At 32.8% G+C, this 22141-nt stretch overlaps 4 protein-coding genes across 7 annotated transcripts; all 4 read right to left on the bottom strand.

Moving 5' to 3' along the window:
- Nucleotides 1-1191: 1191 nt before the first annotated feature.
- LOC132050401 (disease resistance protein RPV1-like) lies at nucleotides 1192-3327 on the bottom strand. Its single transcript, XM_059441631.1, has 2 exons — nucleotides 2969-3327; nucleotides 1192-2287 (listed from the first exon to the last, which is right to left on the bottom strand). The coding sequence occupies exons 1-2, from the start codon at nucleotides 3160-3162 to the stop codon at nucleotides 1783-1785; spliced, it is 699 nt and encodes a 232-aa protein (XP_059297614.1). The 5' UTR covers nucleotides 3163-3327; the 3' UTR covers nucleotides 1192-1782.
- A 3497-nt stretch (nucleotides 3328-6824) lies between these two features.
- On the bottom strand, nucleotides 6825-10695 carry LOC132050402 (uncharacterized). Of its 4 annotated transcripts, XR_009413405.1 has the most exons (3): nucleotides 10317-10695; nucleotides 8606-9547; nucleotides 6898-7993 (listed from the first exon to the last, which is right to left on the bottom strand). XR_009413405.1 is itself a non-coding variant. In XM_059441632.1 (2 exons), exons 1-2 carry the CDS (start codon nucleotides 8939-8941, stop codon nucleotides 7811-7813), a joined length of 519 nt encoding a protein of 172 aa, XP_059297615.1. In that variant the 5' UTR covers nucleotides 8942-10341; the 3' UTR covers nucleotides 6898-7810. The 4 variants fall into 4 exon arrangements, 1 of the variants encoding a protein (XP_059297615.1); XR_009413406.1 differs by having other exon boundaries at nucleotides 6825-7988; nucleotides 8606-10341; XM_059441632.1 differs by having other exon boundaries at nucleotides 8606-10341.
- A 272-nt stretch (nucleotides 10696-10967) lies between these two features.
- Nucleotides 10968-12296, bottom strand: LOC132050403 (disease resistance protein Roq1-like). The gene is made up of 2 exons (XM_059441633.1): nucleotides 11956-12296; nucleotides 10968-11243 (listed from the first exon to the last, which is right to left on the bottom strand). The coding sequence occupies exons 1-2, from the start codon at nucleotides 12156-12158 to the stop codon at nucleotides 11027-11029; spliced, it is 420 nt and encodes a 139-aa protein (XP_059297616.1). The 5' UTR covers nucleotides 12159-12296; the 3' UTR covers nucleotides 10968-11026.
- A 6117-nt stretch (nucleotides 12297-18413) lies between these two features.
- Nucleotides 18414-18984, bottom strand: LOC132050404 (histone H4). Its single transcript, XM_059441634.1, has one exon. The coding sequence runs from the start codon at nucleotides 18888-18890 to the stop codon at nucleotides 18579-18581; it is 312 nt and encodes a 103-aa protein (XP_059297617.1). The 5' UTR covers nucleotides 18891-18984; the 3' UTR covers nucleotides 18414-18578.
- Nucleotides 18985-22141: the final 3157 nt, after the last annotated feature.

The following is a 22141-nucleotide window of genomic DNA, read 5'->3' on the forward strand; positions in this document are numbered from 1 at the left end:
ATAAGAGGAAAAAATGTTATATAAAAATTGAAGATCGACAAAGAGAATACATTAATTTTTTGGTAAATAAAAGGATTTTATTAATACCAAAGTAATAGTTGCAAAACTAAACAGGGCAGACCACCTGTTTCTCTTACAAGGAGCCTAACTACAGATCTAGATAACAATACTACACCTATCAAAAGCAACACGCAACTAACAGACTAGAAGAAAGAAATGGAGAGTAAACCGATCCCTCTCAATACAAGGCTACAGAGGGCATAAGAATAACTATACAAGCAGAAAAAAACCAGCAGACTGATAAATACTTCTTTGAAACCTGATGCCATTCCTCTCTTTCCAGCTAGATGAAACCACAATAGCAAATACACAGCAGATGATCTCACCTCTACCAGTTTTCTTTTTGCCCCCCATTGTATTTCCTCTTGCCAGTCACCAATACTTCTTTGAAAGCCCAACCACAGTAGTAGTCTCTGCCATAGTGCTTTAGTGATGGAATATGAGAAGAATAGGTGGTCAAATGATTCAACTGGAGAGTTGCAGAAGACACAATTTTGGTGCACATGAATACCAAATCTAAGCAATCTATCCACTGTTGCTAGCCTTCTCTACACTGCTAACCACCAAGTAAATTTATGTCTTGGATGAATGCTTGGTTGTAGTGTCAGAGATTTCCATGGGACTTTGGGATGAATTGGAATCAGGGAGACATACATGCTCTTGATTGAAAATTTATTCCCCTTGACGACAGATGCCAACCTAGCATGAAAGCCTCCCTGAAGAGAAGAAGATTGGACGATGAACTTTCTAGTCTCAATTATCTTTCTTATAACCCAAGTAGCATTACCAGGGATGTTGCAAGAGTCCCACTGATTCATTCTTCAAATAATAGCTATGCACCCACCTAATCTAGAGGCGGTGCAGTCCTTCTTGTCAGCAGTTGCCCAAAGTTGTTTGATTACTGCAGCTCTGTTCCAAAGGCAAATATTCATCACATTTGGCCCTCCTACTGCCTTTAGAAGGCAGGTTTTTGCCAGCCCAGGAAACCAATGTTTTTTTTGGAAATCTCTGCAGTACCAGACCATAAGAAAAAAATTTACTAACGAGAGAAGAAGCACAAATGTATTGAACTCTTGTGGTGACAACAGAAATGAGGAGTAAATAAAAAACGAAATTAGTTTTAAAAAAAAATAATCAAGATAAAGATAAAGAATTTACAGACCTTATTTCCTTGTAGAACATCAGAATTCTTGAGATACCTTTTGCCAAAGTTGCTTTTCCTATTCCACCAATGCCATGTGAACTTCATCTACACATTCATTTTCCAATAACAACCTAAGTTGCTTGGATTCGGGTGTGAGTGTCCGATACGAGTGCGGAGAGTTCGGATAACAACCCAATTTGCACCATTCCCGTAGCTAAGAGAATTTTCAATGATGAACAGATCAGGCAACACTTTGAAAAGAGAGTTTGTTTGTGTCTACCTGAAATGTCCGAAACTAAGAGCTTTTTTGAATTGATCCTCGAATCATTGACAAAGAAGAAAGTTGAGTTTCAAACCAAGGATATAATAGTCAAGAAGCTCTGAGATGAATTGGGAGGAAAAAGGTATTTATTGAGCGATGCCGGATTCAAAATCTCACCAAGAACTAGTATACCTCCAGCATTGCCCTCTCTCCTTTCAGACAATGTGAAAACACCTTCGGAGAAATTCCACGTGAAGAAAGTTGAGATATTGGTGAAATACCCTATCGACCAAACTCGAAAATCCCATCAATTGCTCTATCCATCTTGGTCAGGTCCATTGAGAGGTACTGTGCACCCCAGACTAGAAGTAGCTCTTCTTACCTTCAAATCTGACATTTCTTCAGATCCTAGGTCTTCTTCTAGCCTCGAATTGGCATCATCTGCTCTAAGCCCGTACATCAAATGCTCGTCTCGGGTTGTAATTATTATTAAACTACCCGAACCAAACCAACTTCTTTCTCTTGTTAAGGATTCTAATTGCCTTCCATGGTCCACGTCATCAAGAACAATTAGAACCTTCTTTGACCCGAGTCTTGCTTTGAATAATTTGATGCTCTTTGCCAAAGCAATTTTTCCTATTCCACCAATGCCAAATATACCAACCATGTGAATTTCATCAACACCATCGTTTTGCAATAACAACTCTATATCTTTGACACAAGTATCTACTCCAACTAGGTACCAAGCAACATCTAAAGGTGTTTGGTTCACCTCTGGTAGGACTTGTTCTATAATATTCTCGATAAATTCAGATCCATGCCTACAAATTGTTAACAATAAAAGAAACATTATAACAACAATAATAACTAATTTTGGAAAAAAGAACCTTAACAATAAGAGTCAAACGCTTAAAAAACTATAGAAAAAACACTTAGGAGTCGTTTGACCATGAGATTATTCACTTTTTTCCAGAATAATTTTCACTTTTCAAAATTAGTGTTTGGTTATAAAATTTCCAAATCCAACTTGGAGTAGGATTCCAACTTGGAAAATTGCTCCGAACCTGTTTTCCAACTCCATCCTCATAAATTTCAAATGAATTGTTATATTTTCTCCTTTGCAAAACGTTTAACCAAATATAACTCCAACTTCATAAATTTCAAATAAAGTGAAAATAATTGAAATCTGTGGCCAAACGCCTACATAAACTTTTAGGTACCGCTCTCTTAACTATCATTATTAACAACCTTAAATTATTTAAGCATTATAATCATTCAATTATGCACATTTGAAGCTATAGAATATACTTATGAATTACCACTACATTTAGAGGAGTTCTTTATGAGTTTGCTTCACACATTAGAAAGGACCAACAGATCATACCCAACAACAACAACATATACACACAGTGTGATCCCACAAGTGGGATCTGAGAAAACGTAACAAATAACCGCCTCACCGTTGTGCTCGAAACCACGACCACAAGGTTAAGAGATCATACCTGCCAGCAACATTTCGCAAATCCCCAAAGAATCGTTCCTTTTGTATACCCAAATCTTCACCAAAACACCCAATTTTCTTTCGCACTTGAGAAGGATCGATTATCTGCTTTAACTTCTCTTTGCAATCGAGAATTTTGACTAGTTCTTCAAGACACCAGCTAGAAGAAGCATAATTTTTCGAGAAAACAACCATGGAAACCCTAATTCTTCAATTGCTTTCTCTAGATCCCTTCAAATAACATCTATAAAAGATATTGGTTCCAACTTCCAAGTTGAATGATTTTTAGTCAATTTGGTAGCAGAAAGAGAAGTGGAATGTAGATGATTTTGTAGTGGATAAATATAGGCACAGCTTGTGGTTTCTTGTAGGAAACTTCGCTTTGGGTCCAGTCATTTGCAAGGTTTACACCAAGATATTTATCAGGTTAAGGCCCCGTTTGGAGTTGGAGTTGTGTTTGGTCATAATTTTTGAAATTATAATTTTTGGTGAAATATAATTGTAAAAAAGTAAAAAAAGTAAAAAATTTGAAAAATAAATTTTTGGAGTTTTTGATATTCCGGAATATAATTTCAAGTTGTATTCTAATTAACATGGCGAAACTTTGAAAAGTCGAAAAAAAAAAGTAAAAAATTTTAATAAAGTGAATAATTCTTATGGCCAAATGCCAACTAAATAAATGCTACTCCCTCCTTACATTATCGTGTCGGCCTCATTTGTTTTCATTAATATTAAGGCGTCTGAATCTGAATGCACATCTGAATGATTATAATTTTATCTCTAGATCTGAATATTGAATAATTACGACTGTTTATTTTTCAACATCTAAATGTGCATAACATATTTTTTTTAAACATAATAAATATATAATTTAAATAAAAAAGTAACAAAATATTAAAAAATAAATACAAATTTAATAAAATAGAAATGGTATTTGATAAAAAATGAAACATTTATGTTCTTCAGGGAGGGGGAGGGTTGTGGGCGTGGTGGTGGTGGTGGAGGTGTGAGTGGTGGTGGTGTGTGGGTCCGGGGTTAGGGTGGGGGTGTGTGGTAGTGAGGGGGTGGTTGGGGGTAAGATACGTGGATGGTGGGGCTAGGGTGGGAGTTGGGTGGTGGTGGTGGGTAGGTGGGGTTGGGGGGTTGGGGTGGTATCGGTGTTGAGGGGGGAGGGGTAGGGTTGGGAGTGGGTCGTGGGAGTGGGGGTAGACTTAAAGATTAAGTCTTAAAGATTAATTTGAATCATGATGGCCTATTCTAATTATTTTATAGAATTGTCACTAATGTTGGTTGTTAGATTTGAACGACATATCCACAATTTCAGGATACATATGGATGGCATTTATCTTCCACTATGTCTATTATTTATTTACTGATCTTTTTGAGGAAAAACGTAATTTTGCTGAATATTAGTTTTTTTATTATTATTAGAACTTACTTTTTGTTGATTAATGCATTTTCTTTTGTTAAATATAATTAACAGATTTGGACCACAAATATTAAATATTTAAATCAATAATTTATATTAATCAAGATTAATTTAATAAAATCCATTTATAAGAAGTGAATGGAGTTACAAATTAAAATAATAAGCTCATTCTTATTATTAGCAGCTTAATGGCATTTCAGTCATTTTAACAGAAGAAGTGCTTATCAATCACTTTCCTACCAAACAAATTAACTGCTTATTTTCAGTTTCAGCACTTCTATCCAAACACGTAACTATTATTTATAAATTAAGTTTCAGCACTTGAAAAGTGCTTTTCGACACTTCTTAAAAGCTATTTAAATTCATAATCCAAACGGGGTTAAAGACTTTTGAATTTGATCTTAAATTAAAGATGTGTCGAAAATACAAAAATGCCTCAATCTTGTAGTTATAAACATGTCATGTGGAAAATTAAACTTAAAGAGTTGTCAGAAAAGAAAAGAAACATTTTTTTTTAAACACACTAAAAAAAAGGGAGAATGACGTATATATACATAAGAGAGAGTATATTTACAAAATATGACGATATTTTTCAGTTTACAAAATATAACAATGGATTTCTTACAAAACATATACAAAAAATTTCCCTCAAGGCTTACAAATTTCGCTCAATTTTTTGTGTATGAAAACTCTAAGGAAATTGTATAAAATATGTATTTTTGGCTCAAGGCTTGAAAATTCCGTTCAATATTTTGTGTATGAAAACTGTATGAAATATGTATATCTCGCTCAAGGCTTAGAATTCTTACATTTTTATTGTATCGCTCAAGGCACAGAATTTCGGTCACAAATTCGTGTATAAAATCGTATAAAATATGTATACAACTATATAATACTTGTATAAAGTTCATGTTAGATTTCTAAAAATTTAATACAACTTCATTGTATACAACTTTCTTACAATATTCATACAAATTTAATATAAATAATAGAACATACAAAACTTAAAATTCAATGTTCATACAAACTCAACATACAAGTATCATACAACATTAATACAATTTTGAATCTCACTTCAAAATTTGAAATTATTAAGCCTTTCAAAAAGAAACCCTTCTCAAATCTTTCAACAATCTCACCAACCTACAACATAATATCAATAAAGGATACAAAATTAATCAAATAAAAAACAAACATCAATTCATTCTAATTCTTTTACCTCTGAGTTCAAAATGCTAGATCTACAGTATCTAGGAATAGTGACAAACAAAACATAGACCCAGATGTCAAATTGATAATCTTTAATAACGAATTACATCAAATAGCCAGGAAGAACATAAGTGTAGCTCAACAGAAGAAAAAAAAACATAATTACACGAAATTCGAATCTAAGTCATAAGTTACAAATGCCAAATTGATGTCGCTTGATGTCGCTTCTGTTTGCACACTGATTGAGTTCGACTCAAGATCGGAGATCAACGGCGGTGTTAATGGAGATCTATGGTGGTGTTGTGGCGGTTCGGGTGAGCTAGCAAAAAGAAAACACGTTGCTCTCTAGTTCTTCTCACTCCAAGTGTTGAAATTGTTCTCTCTCTATTTTCCTTGCGTGAACAGAATGGGAGGGAAGGGTTGGGCTTTTTTGAATTTTTTCAGATCTAGTATATTTTGTAATTAAGTTGTTATATTTTGTAAATAATGAAAAGTAATCTTGTGTTTTATAATATAGTATCTTAAGTAATATTATTAGGTCATTTTCCCAACAGAAAAGCAAGATAAACATTTTGAAACAGAAGGACTAACAGATATGGGTCATATGCACTTCTGTCCCTATTCTGTGCTGCTTCAAAATAAGTTAAATAATAGATCATATCAATTTACCCAACATAATCCAAAGTTCCATCCTTTTTTCATTTGGTTGAAAAAAGTTGGAGACAAAAGTATTCTTTTAAATTATTAACTTAGGTTCTTCCAATCTGCATAATTTTTAATTACTCAATTTATTTTGTATATTGAGTTTGAGTTGCATTTTGACTCGGGAATTTCATTATGTTGACTCATTTGACTAAATAATTTATTTTGTATATTTGAGTTTGAGCCGCATTTTGACTCGAGGATTACATTATGTTAACTCATTTGACTAAATAATTTTGACAAGTTCGATTTCAGAACCGTATATCTAAAGTTCTTGCAACCACAACTGCTAGTATAAAGTTAATTTTTGAAGCTGCTAAACTTAAAAACATTTATAAACTTTAAATATTCTTAAAATAGGGTCCTCCAAGCGATATATATATCTGCATTTGCCCTTTAGGAACTCGTTGGAGATTCAATTTGATGCTTGTAGTAAAGAATAGGAAAACAGATATACAACTGATCACTAAATGAATCTCCAACAAATGAATGAAAAACGTAAAAGAAAAAGTAAAGAAGCCATAGCCAACAATCAAATTACATATACGATGAGTCATTTCCTTGGTTGATTAAGAAGTTGCACAAAGAAATACAAGAACAAGAATGAAGAAATATTAGTAAAATATCAAGCTTATGATCACCGACTTCCCTCAACTCCAAAGAGTGATTAAGACTACAACTAAAAATCAGAGTTGCATGGTCTACGCTTTAGCCAAATGAACAGTAGCCAAAAAACAAGTTTAAACTTGTATAGCCCTATCCCCACCTCAGTCATAACTCATAATAGCCACAGCCCTTAAACAATAGGAAAATACTCAAGAAATCCCCAGTTCAACAGAAAATCACTCATTTCTCCTTTAAGACGCTAAAGAGAATAAATATAAAAAGCTTCAGATACGAACTTTGTATCATAAGATAAATAACATGACAAGTCATCTGCAGAATTGACTCTTAAAAATGAACAGGGGATCCCAATTCCTTGTGTTGAGTTACGGCACAACATAGCGAATTCATCTGGCCATCAAAAGGTTCTTGTAAGTAACATCAGTAGAGAACACACAAGTTCTACTTGTGCGGCAGGCATAGTACACCATTGTCTCTTTTTCGGCAATAGTACAACAGCAGAAGCCTTGCACACCACTAGAAAACATATGTTGACAAACTTACGAACACACGAGACAAATCATTTCAAAAAATTCATACTCCATATGTGTCTCCATAGTGAAGCAGATAGATGAAGTCGTTACTTGATTGTTGCGCCAATCTGGAATCCCATCGCATTGGAATAAATATTTAACTCCTGCAATTCATTAGGCCAAGATGCAAGATTATTACTATGGAAATAATGACCTTCCTCCTCTAAAACTTCAAGATCTCTTAGCATTTCAATAGATCCAGGCCATCAAGTGCAAAAAAGATATTGTAGATTTCACACCTCTCCCAGGTCTACTAGCAGCGTTTGTCTAGATGAGTAGCTCCTAATGTCCAAGGAATCAACGGATTTTAGCTGGCATATGTTGCTCGGAAGATCCATAAATCAATTACTCTGTCCAAATTCCTATTGACTTGTGGACCTGTGTCGCCCTTGAACAACAAAGTCTCTAGACTTCGTGAACCGTTGAAGTTTGGAGTTCTTCTGAGTTGCTTGCAATCATAGAGATCCAACTTCTTCAAACTTTTGCTACACTACAAGTAAACCAAATATAGTTTCAAGTAAGATTTTCTTTTCGTCAGTTGCGATTACGGTACACATGAAATTGTAACATTGAGTAACAAACCTACAAATTTAAACTAAGTTCTTGGACATTACTCCCTTGCATATTTAGAAATACAAGTTTCTCGGGTGGAAAATACAATGGTACATATTTTAGACAACAGCTCAAGATTTCCACTAATATGTAACTTGTCGATTTTAAGCACCCTAAGATTTTTCATTTTCTTACATTCTTTGGCCCTCAAGTTCGCACCTTTTAATGCACAGGGATATACCTTCAGTACTTCTACCTTTTTTGGAACACTGTAGTGCCTTAACACCATGTTTAAGTCCCAGAAAATAAGAGAGAAAAATGGTATATACAAATTGAAGGTCAAACAAAGAAAATACATTATTATTTTTAGTAAATAAAAGGATTTTATTAATACCAATGTAATAGTTACAAAACCAAACAGGGCAGACTACCTGTTTCTCAAAATGAAGACCAAGACTCAACTTACAAGGAGCCTAACTACATATCTAGTTAACAAGACCAAGACTACCGGTTCCTCTCAACACAAGGCTACAGTGAGAATAAGAATAACCTGACGATTGGATATGTATTCTGCCGTGTATGTGGATATGTATTGCAATCTCGCTGCGCAGCCTGTCACACTGATAAAGACTTCTTTGAAACCTGATGCCATTCCTCTCTTTCCAGATAGATGCAACCACAATAGCAAATACACAGCAGATGATCTCATCTCTATCAGTTTCCTTTCTTGCCAGTCACCAATACTTCTTTGAAGGCCCAAACACAGTAGTAATTTCTGCCATATTGCTTTGGTGATGGAACAAGAGAAGAACAGGTGGTCAAATGATTCAACTAGAGAGTTGCAAAAGACACAATTCAGGGGCACATGAATACCAAATCTAAGCATGTTGCTAGCCTTCTTTGCACCGCTAACCACAAAGTAAATTTATGTCTTGGATGAATGCTTGGTTGTAGTGTGAGAGATTTCCATGGGAATTTGAGATCAATTGGAAGCAGGGTGACATACATGCTCTTGATTGACAATTTATTCCCCTTGACATCAGATGCCAACCTATGTTGCTCGGACTCTTCTAAAATATCGACGTGTGCGTGTCAGACACTCCAAAAGTAGTGCATTTTTGGAGAATCCAACACGGGTGAGGCAGTAGAAGTGAAGAGTCCGCGTAACTTAGATGCCAACCTAGCATGAAAGGCTCCCTGAAGAGAAGTTGATTGGAGGATGAACTTTCTAGTCTCATTATCTTTCTTATAACCCAAGTAGCATTACAGGGATGTTGCAAGAGTCCACTGATTCATTCTTCAAATAATAGCTATGCACCCACCTAATCTAGAGGCGGTGCGGTCCTTCTTGTCAGCAATTGCCCAAAGTTGTTTGATTACTGCAGCTCTGTTCCAAAGACAAATATTCATCACATTTTGCCCTCCTGCCTTTGGGAGGCAGGTTTTGCTTTTTTTTTTTGTAATCTCTGCAGTACCAGACCATAAGAAAGATCTGCAAACAGCCTCTACCAATTTCATTATCCTCTTTGGCAAACCAAAAAATGTAAAATTTCTCAAAGAGCTAAGATGAGATTCTTTCAGATACTAGCTAACACCATTCAATAAGAAATAATACATATTTTTTAGAACGAAGGTGAACAAAGAGGGCAAAGAGAATGCAGAAACCTGATAATAGAATATTCCGTATGTATAGTTCACGTAATAATTACATGATTGTTCCATATGTATAACTATGCAGTACTTTTCTAAAGTTGTTACTTCTTATACCTGATTTCTTCAAGCAAGCTTAATTTCTGCAATTGGATATAAGCTTAGAGAGTTGATAAGAACTCATCATTTCCGGAAAAAAAAAAATCATTTGATTTTTAATAAGAACTAACTAAACAATAGAATACACAAAAAAAATGATGAATTGATTTGGGGAAAAAAAAGACTTAAACATATTTGAATAGCTAGTCTCGGAAATATAGTCTATATAACCAGTACACTACTCGTTAAATTTAATAAGAACTATGGGCAGCAAACTGATTTGGATAATTGCTAAATAGGTGAATTTTGATTTGATAATTTTTGCCCTTGATAGTATGAGTTTGACTTTAGCAAATGCTCATTTCTATAAACAACCAGAATTAATTTACTAACAAGAGAAGCAGCACAAATGTATTGAACTCTTGTGTTGTCCACAGAAACGAGGAGTAAATAAAAAATGAGATTAGGTTTAAAAAAACTATAATCGAGATAAAGATACAGAATTTACAGACCTTCTTTCCTTGTAGAACATCACAGGCTTCTTGAGATACTTTTGCCAAAATTGTTTTTCCTATTCCACCAATGCCATATATACCCACCATGTGAACTTCATCTACACATTCATTTTCTTAACATACCTCTTGCTTCATCTAACAACCCTTCAAGACAAAATCCATTTATCATTATATTATATGTTCTTGTATCCGGAAGCAATCCAACTAAAGAAAGCTTCTCAAATATAGCACGAGCTTTGTTGAGTTTACCATTTTTCCACAAGCCATTAATGATTATATTGTAAGATACTATACGAATATTTTCTCTCTTTCTTTCCAACTTATTTCCCAGATAATTTGATAGCCGAACAAATTAAGTGAAAGACATTTTCACTTCTTATTTCATAGCCAACAAATTAAGTGAAAGACATGTTCACATCTTATTTATCAATTGAAGCTCTGGTATCATGTCAAGGACAGAAGGATTCTCCCTCATAAAGTTTATCAATAACTCCGTTATAGTTGCGTCAAATGAGAATCCCCTTCCAACCATTTCCTTCATGAATGTTGCCATTTCACTAATTTTGCTACACCTGATAAAACCTTGCACAATAACATTGTATGTGACAATGTTCGGCACACAACCGTTGTCCTCCATTTTCTTAATATTTGCTCTCTTTCTTTCCAACTTATTAAAGAGTGACATAGCTTCTTCAACAAGTCCGTACTTAAAAGTACAACTTGATGCCCTCTGTTTTTCCTATTCCACCAATGCCAAATATACCAACCATGTGAACTTTATCAACACATTCATTTTTCGATAACAACTCTATATCTTTGACACAAATATCTACTCCAACTGGGTACCAAGCAACATCCAGAGGTGTTTGGTTCACCTCTGGTAGGACTTCTTCTATAATATTCTCGATAAATTTAGATTCATGCCTACAAATTGTTAACAACAAAAGAAACATTATAACAACAATAATAACTAATTATGGAAAAAAGAACCGTAACAATAAGGGCCAAACACTTAAAAAACTATTGAAAAAACACTTAAGAGCCGTCTGCGCATGAAAATTATTCACTTTTTTCCAGAATAATTTTCACTTTTCAAGATCAGTGTTTGGTTTGGTTATAAAATTTCCAAAACTAACTTGGAGTTGGACTCCAAATCTGGAAAAGTGCTCCGCACCTGTTTTCCAACTCCGTTGTCATAAATTTCAAATAAAGTGTCATATTCTCTCCTTTGCAAAACGTATAACCAAATATAATTCCAACTTCATAAATTCCAAATAAAGTGAAAATACTTGAAATCTATGGCCAAACGCCTGCATAAACTTTTAGGTCCTTCTCTCTTAACTATCATTCTTAACAGCCTTAAATTATTTAAGCATTAGAATCATTCAATTATGCACAATTGAAGCTATAGAACATACTTATGAATTACCAATTCATTATAATCATTCAACTACGCACAATTGAAGCTATAGAATATACTTATGAATTACCAATTCATTATAGTTATTCAAATATGCACAAATTAGAAAGCACCAAGAGACCATACCCAACAACAACATACACACAGGGAAAACTTAACAAATAAGCGCCCCACAGTGGGGATCGAACCCATGACCACAAGGTTAAGAGATTATACCTGTCAGCAACATTTCGCAAATCCCCAAATAACCGTTCCTTCTGTATACCCAAATCTTCATCAAAACACTCAGTTTGCTTTAGCACTTGAGAAGGATCGACATCGTAGAAAGTACGAAAAATTATCTGCTTTAACTTGAGTATTTTAATTAGTTCTTCAACACCCCAGCTAGGAGAAGCATAATTTTTCGAGAAAACAACCATGAAACCCTAGATTTTTCAAGACACCAACTTCGATGATTTTGTAGTGGATAAATAGGCGCAGCTTGTGGTTTCTTGTAGGGAAACTTCACTTTGGGTCCAGTGGCCTACACCTAGAAGTGTCAAAATGAGGTGCCCAGCCCAACCCAGCCCAATCGCAAACGATCAAAGAATTAAATGGGATTGAAGGGCCTGTAAAATGGCAATTCAATTCAGCCTTAAACGGGCCATGAGATAGGACGGATTAGCCCGTTAAGTTTTTTAGTTTTCAAAATAATATTTTCTAAGTGATTTTTGATACAATTTGAACATAAAACTTTTACTATATCAAATGGAATCTTTTATCACTCATTCTTGTGCAAATTCATATCATAGAAGAAAAAACTCAAGAGAACAAATATAAATTATTATTTTTAATCACTAATTCAGATCACGTTCAAAAGAAATTAAACATAATATAAATTCTAAGACTAAAAAGTATTACTCCGGTTTTTAATTACTACTTAGTAGTAAGTGTATTTTTTTTATCCTTATTTTTTATCTTTTGGTTTAATTTACTTATATTTTAAAAAAAGTTAATTAATTTATTTTATTTTTTTGCTCCCCAACCCTTTCAAGCACGCCAAGAGAGGTTTGAGATTTTGAGTCACTTCTATATGGCCTAAATAAATCTTATTTCAACCCTACTTAAATAAAGAGTTGAGTTGGGCCCATTTTGCTAATCTCATATTGACAGCTCTACCTACACCAAGATATTTATCAGGTTAAATTAAATGCTACTATGTCCCTGCATTTTCACTTGTCCACATTTACTTGATTAAAGAGAAATAAATAAAATGAGAATTTTACTATATTATTCTAATTATTATATATCATCTTAATTATTAAAATCAATCAAATATATTAAAGTTATGCAATCGCTAACTATTCCTTGAAATTTTCAATCAATTATTTAATAATATAACTAAATTAGGAATGATAAATTATCTCTTAATTTTTTAAACTGAATAAATAAAAATGAATATCTATTTTTAATATACTAGGTAAGTAAAATTAGACGAAGGGAGTACATTTCTTCCTATTTGTAGTCATATTTTTCAGTTTTCTTTTTATTTATTCATTTATGTATCTTTTTGGGCTTGGCTATTATAGAGTAAAATTGGTAAAGAGCCATTTTAACTTTTTTTTGTGCGGATTGTCCTTTCTTTGGGGTGGTCTTTAATTTTTGGCCCTCAAATCGTATTTTAATTTTTCGTCCTTCGCTTAATAATTTTAGATTTCGGGTTAGAATCCCGCCCGCTTAAAAAAAAAAAAATCACAATACAGTAGATTGAATTCGGCTACGTAATTTTACCTTCAAAATCCGCTTGCCGGCATTTAACGTTGTTCAAACGTAAAATTTCGCCTTGAAGCTGCCAACTGCAATGCAAAAAAGGATCCCTTACTTATGGGAGTATCCAGCCCATTTCTTTCTGCAAAAGATAAAGCAAGAACTAGCGTATCAAACAGCCTGTCGGACCGAACGCCCAATCAAAATAAAGGCAAGCGTAATAAATCACGCCAACATCGATCCAAAAGTCGATTTCCGTCGAATAGTCGGCCATGACCCGCCCAACTTGACCCAATTTTTTTTTTAAGGATCTATTTTCTAGAAAAACATTTTTTGTGGAAAATATTTTCTAGAAATACATTTTTCGCTAAAAATATTTTTCATCGATTTTATGTGGAAAACATTTTTTGTGGAAAATATATTCGAGAAAAATATTTTCCTTCATATCAAACACACCACAAACTTATAAGATACATGATTAAAATAAAAAAAGGCAAATCTCAAGCAATAAAACTAAAATAAAAATATTATTTTAAATATTTAAAAAAACAAACAAAACCCTATTTTTTTTAAAAAAATAAAAAATTTATATATTTTTTTCGTTCTCAAAATTTTACACGAAATGCGATATCTCGTCTCTAAGACTTAAAAAAGTTCGCTCAAAATTTAAAGCTGTATTTAAAACTATTATGAAAATGTATGAAATGTGTATATCTCATTCAAGGCTTTAAAAATCAAGCCAAAATTGTGCATAGTATTTAAAATCAGATCTCTTAAGTCTTAAAATTTGCTCACATTTTTGTGTATAAAGGTCATGTTAGATTTAAATTAACGCAATTACAACAATATTGTATACCACTTGATATAACATTCAACACTTTAAAATAATCGCTCAAATTTTTGTGTATGAAATGCGTATATCTTACTCAAGGCTTAAAAAGTTCAAAATTTATGTGTATATAAGGCAAGTATATCTCGATCAAGGCTTAAACATTACACTCAAATTTTATGCAACAATGGATGAAATGTGTATATCTCAAGCCTAAGACTCTAGAATTTCATTCACATTTTTCGTATATAATGTTCATATTAGGTTTCGGAAAATTAATACAACAACAACAATATCAGAATAACTTTCATACAATATTCAAAGCTTAAAGTTTTCGCTCTACAATTTTGTGTATGAAAATTATATTAAAAATTTCGTCTATACATACACATTTCATACATTTTTCATAGAGCTTTCATACACAAAAATTTGAGGTAATTTTTTAAGCCTTTGAGCAAAAATAAAATATATATAAATATTTTCTAAGAAAAAAATAAAAAAAAAAAATATATGAAAATCCGTCATGTTTCGTATTATATCGTTATGTTTTGTAAAGGAAAACTATCGTCACGTTTCGTAAATATTTCTCCTTAATTTATATATATGTAGTTTTTCCCTTTAAGTAAATCATTAAAACGGTTATTATTGGTAGGTTGGAGATACATCACTTTAAATTGGGTTATATTGTAAATTGCTAAAATTAGCCCAGTATAAAATTATTTTGAGCCCAACCCATAAAATTTTGGGCGGCCATCATCTTTTGAGTCATATTTAACACCCCTAGCAAGAACCATAAATTGCACATCCAAAAATAAGAGATCTGATAGGAAACAGCAACTATATTTTCAGCATGCTGACCTGATAGAAATGGGTAAAAGATCTGCTTTGTTAACAAGCAGCATTGTTTTTTTGTGTTGGTCTACTTCGAGTGCATAAGCTGATAAGCCTGCAATTTGCCCCCGTCAATGCATAATCATTATCACAACTTGTATGATACAAGGTAAAACAAGATCATTAGTGCTATTGGTAGAGTTTGCTAAGGCATAGCTTTCTTGCAAAACTCTTCCTTAAGACAGTGTGCAGGCAAATTATGCCCGATGGGACAAAGTTTTGTAGGCAAACTATGTCCAATGGGGTAGAATTTGTAGGCAACCTCTGTCTAGCGATTTTTTTTTTTTTAAATTTTCGTATGAGTAGGAGTTCGAACCCGAAACCCTTTAAAAAAAGGGGCAAAAGCTAAATACTTTTATTTTAATGGGTAAAAATTAAAGATCACCCCCAAATAAGAGCATTACTGCGAACTGCCCCACTTTTAACATCGGTATTCAAACACCAGTCAGTATTTCAACAGTTATTTATTTAGCTACTCTTTAGACAACAAAACAAAACAAAAAAAATGAATAAAGTTATCCCTAGCTAAAATACGAAAAAGCTCCATAAATAACTGCTGAAGTTAAATATTATCGGATCAAACTCGATGAATTATTCATGGAAGACTATACAGTTTCCACATTATTTTGTATAGATTATCGTTGAGTTCAAAGGGTATATGGAATAATCATTTTCACATTATTTCATCATATCTCTTTTAATACTAATATTATATTTTATTATTATTTCACTTATAGTAACCACTTCAAACTCGAGTAAAAAATTCTGGAGTTGGAACCTTTACAAATTTAAACCCCATGAATTGTTTCTGGAGTTAGAACTTTTATAAGTTCAAATTCCTTGAATCGTTCCTTGAATTTTAAACTTCATGAACTTTCAAACTATAGCACCGAATGTTAGAGTTATTTCGTATTTTAAGTAGGAATATATTTGTCCATATGTTATTTCCCCTTAAAAAGCGGCAACTCCACAAATCTTTTCATGAAATTCAAAAATCAGAGAGTTTGAAATGCATTTGAAGCTCCTAGAATTTTTCAAACTCCAATACATTATATTTGATTTCCACTTCTCAAAGTTTTGACCTCCAACATACCTTGATTTTCACTTCTCAAAATTTTGAACTCCAGCATACCCTCGAGTTGTTCCATGTTTCACTATAGCAAGCTTGTTTGAATACTATTGTCATGGATTTGAAGAGGTACCATGAGTGAAAAGGTTGTCTCACTCATGTACCTATTTCTCCCCTTGAATGAAATAATCACTCAACATTCAAATCTATGTCTATGTATTTAAATAATCATTTTAACGTACTTTGGCTCTGGCTCGAGTTTTTATGTTCAATGGGTACAATTCTCAATTCATGTATCTAAATAATTTAAAGGGCCGCATGTATATTCAACCTATAAAGAAGCCTAAAATTGGCTAGATTTGTGAACTGCAGACCTAAACTATGTTATGTTGTATTATCCCCTGAATATTTTTTTTGGTGTCCATCACCATTCTGGACCAAAATTTGGTGAGAAGCAAAACGTATATGAACATACAAACTAAAGTACTGGACTAAGGTAAATGCATATGAACAAAGTCGATATGCCTTGCACACTGATTGAATTTCCATTTTTTTCTACTCAGAGGGTCATCTGTTAAGCGAAGCAGTCTTTAATTCAAGCTCAGATGAATCCCAATACACGCCCTTTAAGAAATACTTCCTATCTCCCTCTCATATTACTTGTCCATTTTTCTTCTTTGAAAGTCAAACTATATAAACTTTGACCTACATTTTACAACTTTTAGTATAATTTTTGAATAACTAAACTATAATTTCAAAATATTGAATTGATTTAACTCTAAAACTTAATTAATTTGACTTTTGAAAAGCAAAACACAAGAATTAATATGAGACAGGGGGAGTATTAATTAGGAGGGATTTTTAAGTATTTTACTCTTGATTCGTACTTGAACAACCATAAACAACCATAACATCATCCCCATAATTAAGGTGTTATAGTATTCAAATACAATTACTCCTAAGGGTGAAATAAGCAAAAATAATTAATTTTATCATACAATCATAACATCATCTCCATAATTAAGGTGTTATAGTCTTCAAATGCAATTTTTACTAAGGGTGAAATAAACAAAAATAATTATTTTCCTAAAAAACAATAAAAATTTGAAATAACACCATTTGAAATACTGATTTGAACAATGAGCATCTATTTTCTCAATAACAAGAACTGAATAAAATTGCAAGAAAACAACCCAACAAAATTAATTGATACGTAACATTAAAAAAAGCAGTGAAACACCAATAATGGTTCTTCTTTTCACAGTTTAACAATATTTCAACAAAATCAACTGACACAACAATTAAGCCCTCGAATAAATCGTTATGCAGCACCAAGGTAATTTTCAAACAATCCTTATAATGAAACATCCGGAACTGAAAAGATTAAATCTTTTTATAACATACTCCACTGATTATGCTTTCTATGAAAGGAAATTACAAAAGCAAAGAGTATAGCTCACGGAGAGAATCAGATTAGGACTAAGAAAATTTCTAGTCTTTTGAGTATGTAATAGAGAATCACACCATCAAGTTCAAAAAAAAAAAAAAAAAACTGAATAAGCTTGGAAAGGGAACCGTAAACAATTCATTTTTCACAAATTCAACATTCTTTTAACAAATCAATCGACACATAAACTAAGCCCTCAAACAAATCCTTATGCAGCTACAAGGTAATATTCAAAAAGCCCATCTCGATCACTAAATTCACAAATCTAACATGAGCTATACTTTTTTAACTGTAAAGACTAAATTCCCAGTTAATATAACCTTCATAATAGTATACTTTATAAGAATGTGAATTGAAAATCAAAATTAAAGCAAAGAGTGGTTATGACGAGAGAATCAGAAATAAGTACTAACTAATTTCTATTCCATGAATTACACCATCAATTTCAAAAGAAACCTTAACAAATCTAAAAGCACAAAGCAATGGAAGATAAAAACCTACCATCATTACCAACAAGAACCCTGATTTCACAAAATCTAACCCCCAAAATATTACTATGGCCATTAATATTTGCAATATTGATTCTACATAACTTTTTAATTTGAATTAAACAGCAAATAGTTTTGCAGCACTGAGATATTTTAGTTCTTCCAAACAAATAAGAAATTAAAAAGCTTTTAAAACAAAGAGTGTAACAGAAATAAGGACTAAGCAAATTTCTATTCCTTGAATACGTAACAGAAATTACATAATCAAGCACAAAAGAAAACTAAAAATCTTAATCCACGCCCAAAAAGAACAAAAAAAAAAAAACAAATCTACATTCATTAGCCAACAAACCCCTAATTTTACAAAACCTAACCCCCAAATCCATAAAGTGTCCTTCCTTGCCTTTTCAAAGCATAAACAACATCCATAGCCGTAACAGTCTTTCTCCTAGCATGCTCAGTATAAGTCACAGCATCACGAATCACATTTTCCAAGAATATCTTCAACACCCCACGTGTCTCTTCATAAATCAATCCAGAAATACGCTTCACACCACCCCTACGTGCCAAACGTCTAATTGCAGGCTTAGTAATTCCTTGAATGTTGTCACGCAATACTTTTCTGTGCCTCTTTGCTCCTCCTTTTCCCAATCCTTTGCCTCCTTTACCCCTACCAGACATTTTTGAAGAAAAATAGAAAAAAGATTAGGGATTTTGAAATTTAAATGAAGAGAAATGATTTTGATTTGTTTTTATTGTGTTATTTTGGTGATGTTTTGGGTTGTGAGAGTTTGGTGGGTATATAAAGCTGGTGGTTTAAATCGTGGCCGTTGGTGTGTTGGGGTGAAGGGGACGATCGGACGGGTATTAAGGGAGATCCGGGTGAGAAGCGGAGAGTGTGTGTGAGTCGTTGATTAAGAGGAGATCAACGGTGAAGAGTGAGTGTTTTGTGATAGTGTGCGGATTGTGCTTTTGTGGTGAGAGAAATGAGGTATATTGTTGGCTTGGTCAGAGAATCTATCTATCTTGCCTTGAAAAGAAAAAGAAAAAAATCTATCAATCCTTTTATTCCTAAGTTTTTTTTTATTCCTAAGTTTTTTTAATATTTTTGAAATACTAATTTTACTCATATATTTTTAATTTTCACAGTTTTTTTTAGTGAGAATGTATGTTTAAACACATTCGCCCTCCTTTTTTCTTTTTTGGTTAGCAAACAGTTCAAACTTTGAATTACGTACAATACTCCGTACTTTTTTTCAACTTCTATTTCATTCTTTACAAAATATAAATCGAAATTAAAATTTTTTGATTTTTTTTTTTTTTGGTTCTTTTAGATGGGCAAAAGTATTCCTAAGTTTTTTTAATACTCCCTTCGTGCACTTTTATTTATCCATTTTTCATTTTACACACCTCTTAAAAAATAAATGCATAATTTATTAACTATTCATATTAATTGATGTATATTTTTATTAGATTTGAAAAATTATTTGAAGTGAGTAATTGATATTATGGATAAAATGAAAAACAAAAAATTATCTTGTCTTGATATACTAAAAGTGACAAGTCAAAGAGAAAATTAATTCTTAAAATACTGGATAAATAAAAGTGAACAGAGGGAGTAATATTTGTTGGCCTTTTGGGGCATTAAAATATTAAGTTAGTAAATAGTAGTATGGTCATTATTTTTGAAATAGTAATTTTTAGTCATATATTTTTAATTTTCACACTTTTTTTTTTTTTTTTTGAGTGAGACTATATGTTTAAAAACATTCACCCTGTAGGGATCTAGTAGCTCAGTTGATTGGCTAACTGAACTTTCACCTTATTGGTGAGGGTTTGAATTCCTACATTATAATCTCCTCCCCTTAAGAAAAAAAAAAAGAAAAAGAAAAAACACATTCACCCTTCTCTTTTTTCTTTTTTGTTTTTGTGTTAGCAAACAGTTCAAACTTTTAATTACACACAATACTCCGTACTTTTTTCAACTTCTATTACAAGTACTCCTCGGCACTAAATAGGGATGGGCATAATTTGGATCAACCCCCAATTCAAATCGAAATTCAAATTTTTAGATTATTGGTTTTTTTAGATGGGCACTTTGCATGATTGCCCTTCATATGGACTGGTCTTTAATTTTTGCCCCTTAATCCGCTGGTCCTTAATTTTTTTTCCTTCGCTTAAAAAAGTAGCTGAAAATAACCCGAGGTTCCGGGTTCAAAACCCGTCAGAGTTGAAAATATTAATAATAACGCAAGGCATAGGTTTGTATGAACCTATGCCTATTCGGGCGAAGTTACATGGAACCTCTGTCGGAGATGGCAGGCTTTGCCTTATAAGGCAGACTTTTAGTTATGCCTTAAGGCAAAACGCCGCGTATAAGGTGCTTTTTAAAAAGCGCGCGCAATTTTTTTTTTGATTGAGCGGGGGTTCGAACTCAGAACCTCGGGATATTTTCGGTCACCTTTTTAAGCGAAGGGCAAAAATTAAAGGCCAGCAATTTGAGGGACAAAAATTAAAGATCACCCCAAAAGAAGGGCAGCCCGCGGAAAAAAATGTTTTTGGATTATGGATTGGACTTCAGATTTAATTTTTAAATTCTTTGGATACCGGATTTAGTACTTCAAATTTTTGGATATCCGAAGATCCGAAATTTTTATACCTTATATTTAACCCTACCGATATTATATGTTCCCAACTAATTAGTCTAAAGGTCCAATAGATTAGTATTATACGGCCCTACCCATTATAATATTAAGCCCAAAATAAAATTTTCTATTAAATTAAATATAATATAGCTTGCAGAGCTAGATTTTATTTCACTACTAAGAATAAGTTAGCATCCAATGAAACAGATGAATAATGTAGAACTGAACTGTATGACCTGATACTTTTTGGTTTAGTGGTAACAACTCTTTCTTTGAATTCACATATTTGATTTCACTTTATGCTAAGACTTGTAACTTGATAACTGCGGTACATGAATTTCGTTCCTAATAAGTCAGTCATAAATGCTCAAAATTCAAAACCAAAAATCCAAAATATCCAAGTTGATTCATTAGAAACTAAACTTAAAAAATTCAATCAGGTTGAGTTTATTTGGATTTTAATTTCTTCAATTAGAAAATAAAAAATTTAAACTGAAATTTTCAAATCCTATTCGACAACCCGAACATCTACCCCTAGCCCTAGCTATGCCTTTCTCTAAAACAATTAGTGAATTTTTCTTGAGTTTACTTTGGCTTTCATTATTATTAAGATTGAAATGTATTAAAATATGAATAAAAAATAATTAAGATTGATTATTTTTTTAATATTTGAATGTATAAAACTTGTCTTAATTATAAATTAATGATATAAAATTTAAAAAATACTAAATTATCTAATACTATATGAACAAAATATTTTTAGAAAATTATATGGTGGTTGGTAATGGTGATGGCTATTAGTGGTGATTGTGTGTGTCGATCATGGATGGTGTTGACTGATGATGGTGGTTGTGGGTGGTATCTTGTGGTATAGTGGCCTGAATGTGGTGGTTGTTGATGTGGTAGTTGGTGGTGGTGGCTGATATTTATGGTGGATGAGAGTGATAGATAATTGAGGTGGTGAATGATGATGGTGGTTAGCGATATATGATGGTGACTATAGTGGTGATTGTCGTAGTGACTAGTGGATGCAATGGTGTTTGGTGGTGATGATGGTAAATTGTGGCTAATGTTGGTGACGGTTGACCATATATAGTGATTGGTGGTTGTAGTTGTGGCTGAGGAAGGTGGTTGTGGGTGGTAGGTTTTAGACTGGTAGTTATGACTAAGGATGGTAGCTGTCACGTGAACCACGGTCTTCCCATAAAATTAGGTATTTTATGCACATATTTTCTAGAATTGATATAATATTAACTACTAACACCTATGTTCCAAAAAAGTTGAATG

This window comes from Lycium ferocissimum, chromosome 3 (assembly GCF_029784015.1).
Source record: "Lycium ferocissimum isolate CSIRO_LF1 chromosome 3, AGI_CSIRO_Lferr_CH_V1, whole genome shotgun sequence".
Lineage (NCBI taxonomy): Eukaryota > Viridiplantae > Streptophyta > Magnoliopsida > Solanales > Solanaceae > Lycium > Lycium ferocissimum.

What these genes read in the sequence shown, in the direction of transcription:
- LOC132050401 (XM_059441631.1), bottom strand. Translation starts at nt 3,162, where the DNA reads ATGGTTGTTTTCTCGAAAAATTATGCTTCTTCTAGCTGGTGTCTTGAA. An exon ending in TTGCGAAATGTTGCTGGCAG is followed by an intron (nt 2,288 to 2,968) that starts GTATGATCTCTT and finishes AACAATTTGTAG; the next exon opens with GCATGGATCTGAATTTATCG.
- LOC132050402 (XM_059441632.1), bottom strand. Translation starts at nt 8,941, where the DNA reads ATGCTTAGATTTGGTATTCATGTGCCCCTGAATTGTGTCTTTTGCAAC. An exon ending in AATACATATCCAATCGTCAG is followed by an intron (nt 7,994 to 8,605) that starts GTTATTCTTATT and finishes GTTTACTTGTAG; the next exon opens with TGTAGCAAAAGTTTGAAGAA.
- LOC132050403 (XM_059441633.1), bottom strand. Translation starts at nt 12,158, where the DNA reads ATGGTTGTTTTCTCGAAAAATTATGCTTCTCCTAGCTGGGGTGTTGAA. An exon ending in TTGCGAAATGTTGCTGACAG is followed by an intron (nt 11,244 to 11,955) that starts GTATAATCTCTT and finishes AACAATTTGTAG; the next exon opens with GCATGAATCTAAATTTATCG.
- LOC132050404 (XM_059441634.1), bottom strand. Translation starts at nt 18,890, where the DNA reads ATGTCTGGTAGGGGTAAAGGAGGCAAAGGATTGGGAAAAGGAGGAGCA.